Source organism: Montipora capricornis, chromosome 10, assembly GCF_036669925.1.
Source record: "Montipora capricornis isolate CH-2021 chromosome 10, ASM3666992v2, whole genome shotgun sequence".
NCBI classification, from domain to species: Eukaryota; Metazoa; Cnidaria; class Anthozoa; order Scleractinia; family Acroporidae; genus Montipora; species Montipora capricornis.
Window position 1 is genome coordinate 48,910,222 of NC_090892.1, and position 10,000 is coordinate 48,920,221.

General features: G+C 37.7%; 1 protein-coding gene across 1 annotated transcript in view; it reads right to left on the reverse strand.

Annotated features, from left to right (window-relative positions):
- LOC138018927 (glutathione synthetase-like) overlaps positions 1 to 9,551 on the reverse strand; it is a 14,789-nt gene extending 5,238 nt beyond the window's left edge. Inside the window, exons 1-9 of the mRNA XM_068865601.1 lie at positions 9,143 to 9,551; positions 6,833 to 6,908; positions 6,314 to 6,483; positions 3,413 to 3,461; positions 3,001 to 3,074; positions 2,785 to 2,865; positions 2,180 to 2,263; positions 1,889 to 1,958; positions 192 to 313 (exon numbers count right to left, since the gene is read on the reverse strand). Coding sequence (XP_068721702.1) covers positions 192 to 313; positions 1,889 to 1,958; positions 2,180 to 2,263; positions 2,785 to 2,865; positions 3,001 to 3,074; positions 3,413 to 3,461; positions 6,314 to 6,483; positions 6,833 to 6,908; positions 9,143 to 9,399 — 983 coding nt within the window. The 5' untranslated portion in view covers positions 9,400 to 9,551. The remainder of the gene's footprint in view (positions 1 to 191; positions 314 to 1,888; positions 1,959 to 2,179; positions 2,264 to 2,784; positions 2,866 to 3,000; positions 3,075 to 3,412; positions 3,462 to 6,313; positions 6,484 to 6,832; positions 6,909 to 9,142) is intronic.
- Positions 9,552 to 10,000: the final 449 nt, after the last annotated feature.

Sequence of the window (10,000 nt, forward strand, 5' to 3'; positions counted from 1 at the left end):
GCGCTCACAACTGGGTTGATCATTCCACGACTAAGCATTCTCTCCGTATTTCAAACACGACTTTCGTATATTCTGTACTTCATAACCTGAATGCACGTATGCTGCTACTTCATTCCTTATGCACTCAAAGCCCGTTTGTCACCTTTATCATAAAGAAACCCACAAAGTGGGTGTCTCGTTTCTTAACACACCTTTCCAGGACTCCAGGCGATGCCAGAACTTGTTGAACTTTCTTTGTGCCGGCAAGATGAAATGCAGCAGATGGGCATTTGATGGCTCTTGACCTCTCTAGCATTAGTCGCGCGTTCCACTCCTGTGAGTGCCGAGTAGAAATGTTTTATAAAAGAGAAAAACAAAGAAATTCTCCAGTTCACTGACGAGTTTGTGAATGATTGGTTAAAAGTGTTGAACATAAGGGCCTGTTTTGACTCGAAAGCTTCAAAATTCCTAATAGGCCATTTCTGAGTTCATGTCTGCGTCCTCTTCAAAGGGAGTCTAAGTGCGAAGTTTTTCATATGTTTTAGTTTTCATTCATATGTAAACTAGGACCAATTTACCTTCACAAAAAACTTCGAATTTAGACTCGCTTTGAAGAGGAGGCAAACATGAACTCGGAAATGCCCTATTCTCTCTATTATCTTGAAACATGAGATTTCCTTAATTCTTGAAACTTTGCAATTATTTTGCTTTCCTTTTATCTTGAAACCACGTCAAACCATTAGATTTCTAAATAAGTGTTTGCACTTTTACAACTTTGTGAATATAACACACAAACAATCCTCCACCGCGAGAATTAAACCCAAGCAGCAATGACCCTGGGACATTGTTATACAAACACAGTCTGTCAATGCAGTGAGGAATGGGGGCTGTTTCTGGGCATAGTTAATATATGGAGATGGTTACGAACTTGACAAGTTTCGTTGTGTTAAGTTTCTGTTTTGGACCTAACTGTGCACAAACCACACCCTTTTTTTCTAAAAGACAGCCAATCAAAAGTTTAGATTAACTTATTCAAACCTCGAGGAAAAAAGATTGTGCGTGATCACCGTCAAGTCAACAGGAAGCACGACGTCACTGTTCTCTTTTTAGAAGTTTCCAGATGTTTCATAACCAGGCTATCTTCATGAACTATGTTCTGGGAAATCCTTTGCGATGCATATATTTCCCTCCCTAAGCCTTTGTTGCAAACTAATTTCAGTCCAACAGTGAGGACAGGGATAAGGCAATAATTGGTTATTGAGTAAGCCTCTCTGATTGACACCCAGATAATATCCCACTGGCTGCCACACAGACTACAGAATACAATGCATAAGCCCCAGTATTTCGAACATTTGAAATATAGAAAGACCCCATATCACCACAAATATATATATTTCATGTATAAAACAATGTGAGGTCAAGATGGCTGGATATTGGCCTCGTTCTTTTTTGGCATGTTTATGGAGCTCGATTTCGTCTTGGTCCATAAACACGCAAAAAAAAGAACATGGCCGATATCCAGCCATCTTGACCAAACAAACTTGGTCAATAAAGGATTTATTATATGGGATAAAAAAACCAAAAATAATGATCTTTGATCTTGCGGGACCAAGCGAGAAATCCCAAGCGGGCAGTATAGCTCCATCTTGCCTGCTCGGGTAGCCAATCACAGGGCGGGATTTGGTTCACCTTGCCCATTCACGGAGCTAGTCATATAATAAGTTGACTTACAGACTGTATCCTTTTATGTGTAGTTTGAGTAATTTTTAGATGTTAGATGCAGATGAAGTAATCACTAAATAAATAATTTATTATTATTTTACCCAGCCATCCTGTTTATACAAATTGAATAGTCACTTGCTTGTCATGTCAGTATAAATCCATTACATTGATTTGATACACTACATACTTTCTCTGAAGAATAGTGCGCTGGATCATATCCCATTCTGAAATAAACTACAGCAATTTCATGTCCATCCCTGTCAAGCAACATAACAGAACCAGTTTGCATTTGGAAAAAAAGGCCTTAATATTATAATGTAGACTTTGAATTGAGAGTGGGGTAGCTGAAGGAATACAAATAACACCTCAAAGTAAACTGCCCTAATGGCACACTTAATGTCACTAATTTTATTAATGCAGGTGATAAAAACACGTTTTTGAAGAGGTTTTCAGCTCAAAGGGTACGACAAGTTCTTACACAACAAGTGTTTTATCCTCCTTGAGTTGTCCTGTACTGTTGATGTCTTGAAAGGTTTTTCTGACCATACGTGCAGCAGGATCACTAAAATGCATTCAATAAATACCCAAAAACTAGATGAGCACAGCCAGAAATGCCAAAAACTTGAACAAAATAAAATTAAAGCTAAGAACAAGGGTATTAAATCAAGCAAAGCTACGATCCTCAAAGTTATGAATGCAATTTCAGCAACTGCAGAGAGAAGCCTGCATGAAAATTTCTGACCTTCAAGGGGTTTGAACCCTTGACCTCATCATACCAGTGAGACACTCTAACCAACTGAGCTATGAAGCCACTGATGTTGGGAGCTAGTCATTTGTGGGTTCTAATGTTCCTGTGATGAATGAATCAACAAATGAAATGATATATGAAATGGATCATAATATTGAACTCACATATGAAATCAAGTAAAGCTTCTCTATGCAATTATAAAAATGGCGTTTATAACTGCGAGGATCATAGCTTCACTTGATTTCATATCTGCAGTTCAATATATGATCCATTTCATATATCATTTCAAGAGTATTAAAGGTTTATCATATCAAGTTCGTATGAAAGCAACTTACACCTCTGTCATCAAGTGCTGAACCCAGCGTTGATCAAACCTGTTCCGTTCATTGTTGGACACCACCATCAACACCACAGAGCTGTTCAATTATCAACAAGAATTCAATTACTTTTTTAACCCCTTAAATGCTGGACTAATTGTTAAAAGAAAAAGAAAAAGAATACGATTTGAAAATAATTAGTAAATCAACTAATAAAATAGTTGACATGTATACTTTTCTTTTCCATAGTGTTTCCATGCATCCACCAGTCCAGCAGCCAAGCCCAGACATGATGAATTCTTCGGGAGCTGGAATATATACACCAATTTCATCAGTTCCAGGGAAGATATACTGACATCACCTATTGACGTTACTAAAATCAACCAGAACCTTACTGGTACTTCTATTGTACCAGTCCATGGTACGTGAAGAGCAAAAGAAATGCATGCTTGTAAAGCAAAATCATTCATATAATTTCCTATGGGATTCCTATGTGACAATCAACAACAGTACAAAAAAGGTCATACACTGCAATAGATGCAATATCATTGACAGTTACTACCTATTTATGGATAAATTTACAATATCATTTGAATGATCTTATCTTACACACTAAGGCAGTGATTTTAAATCTGACTGTCATTACCTTTTCTTCAGTTTTTGAATCATATCCGTTTTGAAGACCTGTTAGAAAACTGTAAAAATCATGACCATTATTCTTAAATCTGTGAAAGCAGCACTTATAAGCTCCAGTAACAATGAAACGCAGCATGCCACTTTGAGATGCAATCACATGGCATCGGAGACCCCATAGTTCCTAGGGTGTGCCTGTGGATTTTGTGGAAGAATGGGTTTAAGTTTTAGCATTATTTACAATTATCTCCATCGTCTACATGATGTCTCTTGCATTTTCCTATCCGGCAATTTTTTTTCAAAGCCACAGATATTCGAAACACAGGAAGATGCTCAGCTGTTGCAAAGCAATAACAGTTATTGTTTATTTCAAACTACTATTGGACATTGGCAATGGAAAACCGGCAAGTGATTTGGGTGCTGCTTTTGTAATTCAATTTCTATTTTTAGCTGGGTTGTCCATTGTTTTTTCTTCAGGCAACCAGGCTTTTCATTTTACCAAAAACTGGTTGCCCGGTAAACTTCCTGGCTGTCTGGGATGACTGGACAACCGCTAATTTAGAGCACTGTTAAGAGTCATGCACAGGGGAAGCTTTGCTGACACCATTACTTACATTTTGTTTCATTAACATACAACTTTGCACACAGAAGGCACCATGCTGTATTTACAAATAATTGACATCAAAAAGTTTAAATTAAAGAACTTGTTTAACTTAGCTGCGTCTCCAAAAATTACCTGGTAGCCTTTTAGCTTTGATAATGAGGCAGTTACTAGCCATCAAAAACTGATAAATTCTTAGGTGGCAATTAAATAAAGGTGCTAATGTCAATTTATTATGATCGCATACATTCTTTGTAAAATTTCAAATTTTCAAATTATCATTGCTCAGAGATTATCTGGTGTATGGGGTTCATATTTTTAGAGAAAGCTCAATTTACAGTATGCTCGCAACGCAATTTCAATATTCAGTACTTTATCCTCAGCTGACTGATTACTTAACAATAATTATTCCATGACAGGGCTTGAAATTAACTTTTTTTGCTCAGGTGACAGCTGGCGACTAATGGGGAAAATTTGGTAGCCAGATCATAAATTTTGGTCGCCAACTTTGCATGCAAGGAAAGTCATAATTATTAAGTAGCACAAAAAAAAACAGCACAGTCAATTTTGAAGGTGTTCGCTTTTTAACAGAGGGGACAAGTTCTCCAACCCACTTTACGGTAAGGGTACAGGTTGCTTTTTGAAGGTACCATGTAAATTTCATACTCATTGTGCGATGTCTAGCCTCATTATCAATGTGTTATCAATAACAAGCTAGTTCCGAGGAGGTCCTTCGGTAATATTATCAATGTGTTATCAATATCAAGCTAGTTCCAAGGAGGTCCTTCGGTAATATGGCTAAATCTACGTTTTCAGCATTCACAACTGAGGATGGATTTAAATTTTCAATTAACCGTCTTGCCAAATTTCGTCTTCCGGGCGCAAAATTCACGGTAACCGGCAAGAAGCATACAGTGTTTAAGTGAGCCCACGATCCCATGAAGCCGCTGAAACAATATGGCGCCTAGTAAACGCTGTGATCGAATTGTACTATTAATTAACAATGTGAGAAACCAATTTTCTTGTAGTATTTATACATTATTTTAATGGGGAAAGAAAGGTGAGTCGTGTTCTAGCTACCGATTCCGAACGATTTCATCATGATATAAAGAATAAAATACAACAGTTGTCTGCTGTTTATCTTGGGTTATCAGACAAAACGTGATTCACCAGCTGGCGACCAGTGCTGAAAATCTAGTCGCCAGCCCTCAATTTTTGGTCGCATTGGCGACCAGTGAATCGCAATTTCAAGCCCTGCATGAGTGCACATTGGATATGAGTTGGCTATAGCCAGTCTCATATCCCACAAGCAAGAATGGAATAATTGTTTTATCAAATTCTCAACCTTTGGTTTTGCTACATGTAAATTTTATTCAAGTTTAAGAAACGACCAGAAAGTGACGTCACTTCCGGGCGCCAAAGATTTTATGTTATGCAGGTATAATGGCTGGTAACTGAGATCCAGTGAACCAATGAGAAAGCTAGAATTGCATTTATCTGAGGTTGAGAATTTAATAAAAAATGATAGCCTTGCAATGAGGCAAAAAATGAAAACAAAGATTCTCCTATAGCTTTGCAACAGGTAGGGTTCTTGTATTGCATTCATTTACTGACAGGAGTATCCATGCATAGAAGAACATTTACAAAATTGCATGCTACAGGGCCTTGCGTAAATTAAGTCGAGATAATGGTATGAAGAAATCAAATGTTCTCAAGCATAATTAACACTGTATTTAGGTTACATACTGAGTACATTAGCATATCTGAACAGTGAAGCCACCAAACTTTCAACACAGTCAACCAAGATGTCAAGCACAAGTAAGCTACAAATGAATGAGCTTTTTTTCAGAAATAGTTGCAGGTTACCAACTTGACATCCAACTATCACCTTGCAAGGAGCGATTTGTTATATAATTTCAGCAACACAAAACATAAAAAAATGAGTAATTTAAGAATAAATAAGGTCAGTTTCTAATTAAGGTGCAGGTGTTGCATCAGTGTGGAGGGAAACACAAAAAAAATAGATTCTTGCAAATGAGTTGATAAAGGAAAATCAATCAATGTAAGAAAGATTTGAGCATATGTCAGCTCACAAATCAGTGGTTCACCCATTGACTCCTGGAAGTGAGACTTAACAGATTTTACTGTGTCTTAAACGCCAGACGATTTTTCTCGTCAACTATGGGTGTCCGTAGGGTGCCTGAGGGGTAAATGGTTTAATGTCCCCTAAATTAATTATCACTCATAGGAGTTAATCAGTTAACTCATTTGATAAAACCAAATTTCTTGTAATTTGACATAACATAACATTACTTGTGAAGTTTTCTCATTTGAGGGCTCAATCCACCAAAGGAGGAAGCAATGGTGTTGATCTCCACCTGTTTTATGCCAACATCATTCTGCAGATGGTGCAGCAGATTTGAATTTTGTGGATTGGAACAGTCCATCATGTAGTCGGACCTGAAGATCCCAAGCGATATGGGCTGCAACATCAGAATAAAATTTAATGATCAAGGCATGCATAATCCTTGGGAAAAGACTTAAAAACTCAATCCAAATATCTCACAGGTCATATTTAGACTTTCTAGAACCACTCAATGCACAGGTTACAAAGAAACAGTTCTAAGTGAAATTTTCCCTTTTTCTTGTGCATATCTTTTTCATTTTTCAAAATAACTTGGCTGTAAGTTGCATTTCCTTTCAAAATGTAAAATTTCATTCTGACAGCATTTGGCTTTCTTCCCACATAAATATTGGTTTATCTTGTTTTGGTTTGAAGGAAAAGACTAGGGAATACATTCAACCTTGATATTAGAGTCACTGACATCTCACCTGTGAAAGTCCTTCATTTCTTGTCTTCTCATAAATTTCAAATATTTTAGCAGTAAATGAGTCCACTTCTATTGTGCTTTAAACAATGAAAGGAAGTATTATAATATTAATTACCACCTTCATATATCTTTTTTTCCTTTAGACTTTTTACAGTATTCAGGTAAATTTACTTCTCTGTGTACTTCTTTCACTTAAGCATAATAGTTCTTCACTTAACTAAGAAAGACATAACACAAACAACAGACCACTGATCTGTAAAATACTATACCAACTCTTTGCATTAATTAATAATATTCCCCCTCATGTCGAGGATTGCAGGTTAATGAACAACTATTCACCGAAGTGGAGGTGGCTATTTACCAAGCCGAGAAGCGGCGAGTTACGTTATAATCCACTACTAGCCAATGCCACTCAGTGTGTACTAAAACAGGGAGATAATTAATGTAGCACAAAAAGATGATTGTAACTCATTTTTCCTGTAATGATTGCAGCAATATCTCCGGGCACAAATCCTGCGTGAGTTGCTCAGAGTTGAATAGTTAACAACTATTCGCCGAAGTGGAGGGGGCTAGCGGTGGATAATATACAGCACAAAAAATTAATTTGGATGTTTTCTTCACTTGTCACGGATGCAAATCGGCAAACCATTTTTTCCCGAGTTGCTCCGAGGTAAATAGCACAGGATATTTGGAGTTTGACGAGCCAATCAGCGCACGAGTTCAACGCTATCCACTGTTTTAGTATATACTAACAACGGATATTCGAAGTTTGAGTAGGCAATCAGAGTGCGTCACTGTTATAGTATATACTAAAGTTGAATATAAATAGATAGGATGCTCAGTGTTATCATATGGAGGCACCATAAGCATTTATGCATTTAAGTTGTAGCTTTGTTGCTGTTCATGTTTCCTTGAGCAGGATTGAGTAGGATTTATATTGGGTAGGCTTGATTTCTGCCACTCTCAATGTTAAATTTGACGAGGATGGTAAGAGGTCTTTTTGGTACACTTATCAAAATCTGCATGCAGCTCCCACCTCACTAGCTTTGCTCCAGGCCTTGGCTGTTCAAAAGTTGGATAATGCTATCCAACACATAAATCACTATCCAGAGGACAAACAATATAAAAACCAATTGAGTCATCTGATGGACAGTGATTTATCCAGTGGATAGTGCTATCTACCCTTTGAAACAATGGGGCCAGGACAACAGATAGCCACTCAGAGTGCTGGAACATTTAAGCAATAGAGAACGTTTTCCGTGTTTCCATAGCCTCATCTAAACACGACAGTGCATTGGGTTTCCATAACTGCTGAGGTTCATAAACACAGCCATTATAGAGACTCATAAACACAGCTATTGACCAAATTATGAGAGTGCATGTACTATGCTAATTATTTAAAAAATATTTCTCAAAGATAATCCGACAAATGAAGGAAAATGCTGGTTGTTTTACTTCTAGACTGAAACAGATTTTCTTGATAGACCCTCATATTTCCTACCAGCCAATCAAAACGTACATCTGACTGTCTTCACTATTTTACAAATTAGCGCGTGTGTGCACATCATGTATTTAAAAATCGCTTTTTAATCAAATTTTCAAAAAGAAGATTACATAAAAATTAGACGGAATCAATATATATAAGAATGATCAATCAAAATATTGTACGCGAACTGTACGTACCTTCAGGATCTTCCTTAAAACACGGACGCCATCGTGCCTGCATTTATACAGCACGCAGTTATTTATTTCCCGGAATGCGGGGAAGTGGTGAGGATCGTTCCGTTTCCAGGCCCTTCCTCACGATTTTAGCACGATTTACCGGATGGATTGCAGGGTAAAGCGCCATTCTCATCCGGATTCGGAAAATCGCTTTACCTTTATGCCACGATTATTCTCATGATCCGGAATTTTGGCTAAATGGTAAACACAGTTATTGTCGTCTCGCTTATTTTTGCCATCTATGGCTTGTCTGAGATGGTATTCGATTCTTTGTGAGTTGATGTAGATATTTTTCAGTTGGTTGTAGATGGTTGCAGATTTTTTTTTAGGTGGTTGTAGATGGTTTTAGGTCGTTCTATGTTTTAGCGACTACGACAAAAACTGGCACTGCAAATTTAAAACGACACGACAAAGGACAATGATTGCAAAGTTAGCTTTAATTAATCGAAAATGTCGATTAAATTAGTTTACTCGTAATTGGGGAACGTTTTAGGCTATAAAGTATTTTAAAAGTCATGTTCGGGTCTCGGACATCTGGACATTTTCATTATTTGAGATTACATTCCGAAAAAATATATGATCTACATACCTCTTTAGAGCTTTCTCGAGGAAATCGTGGTCTTGACTGACACGATGTACAAGCACATTAAAGTCTTTTTGTACATCCTTCGCTTTGGCAAACAGTCGCTCAGGAAATGCAGTCGGGAGGAGAGTAAATGGTGCATGTTCTACTCTGGAGACCGAATCTTTGGCTCTCATAACAAGGCCATTCGTCAAACAATAATCGCGCCCTTCGTCAGCTAACAAACTGACAAGATTTTTGGCTGGAAGTTTAAGTCCATTCATATTGCAGTATCTTGCGCGTGGAACGTCTCACCTGTTGGTAGGCAAATTTAAAATCAACAGCGCTAGCTCCGCACCCCAAAGATGTTATTATTCCTCATGATGCCCTCATGGAAAGTGACCTCATTCGTCCGCCATTTTGCACGACAAAGTCTGGTACCAGTTCTGGTACCCTAAAAACTGAGCCCAGTCTCTTGTCTCTCTGGGTGCGGCTGTGTAGCTATGGAGCGGTATCAACGCCAAAAATAAAAGTAGAGCTAGATGATATGATGGACGATCTGTTTAATAAGTTACTCTGTTTATAAGATACGATGGTTTGGCCGCGCAATTAAATATTACAGCTTGAAAACACGATACTCCGTCTACTGGACGCTATATTGCGGAATAACGACACGATACTCCATCTACTGGACACAAAATTGTGGCACAACAACACGATAGTCCGTCTCTCAAACATAAGATCACTTAACGTTTGCATGACAAGACGATAGTCCACCTTCCAAACATAATGTTTTTAACATATTTCTGAACAAAACGGCAGAAACATATGGAGCGGTATCAACGCCAAAAATAAAAGTAGAGCTAGATGATATGATGGTCGATC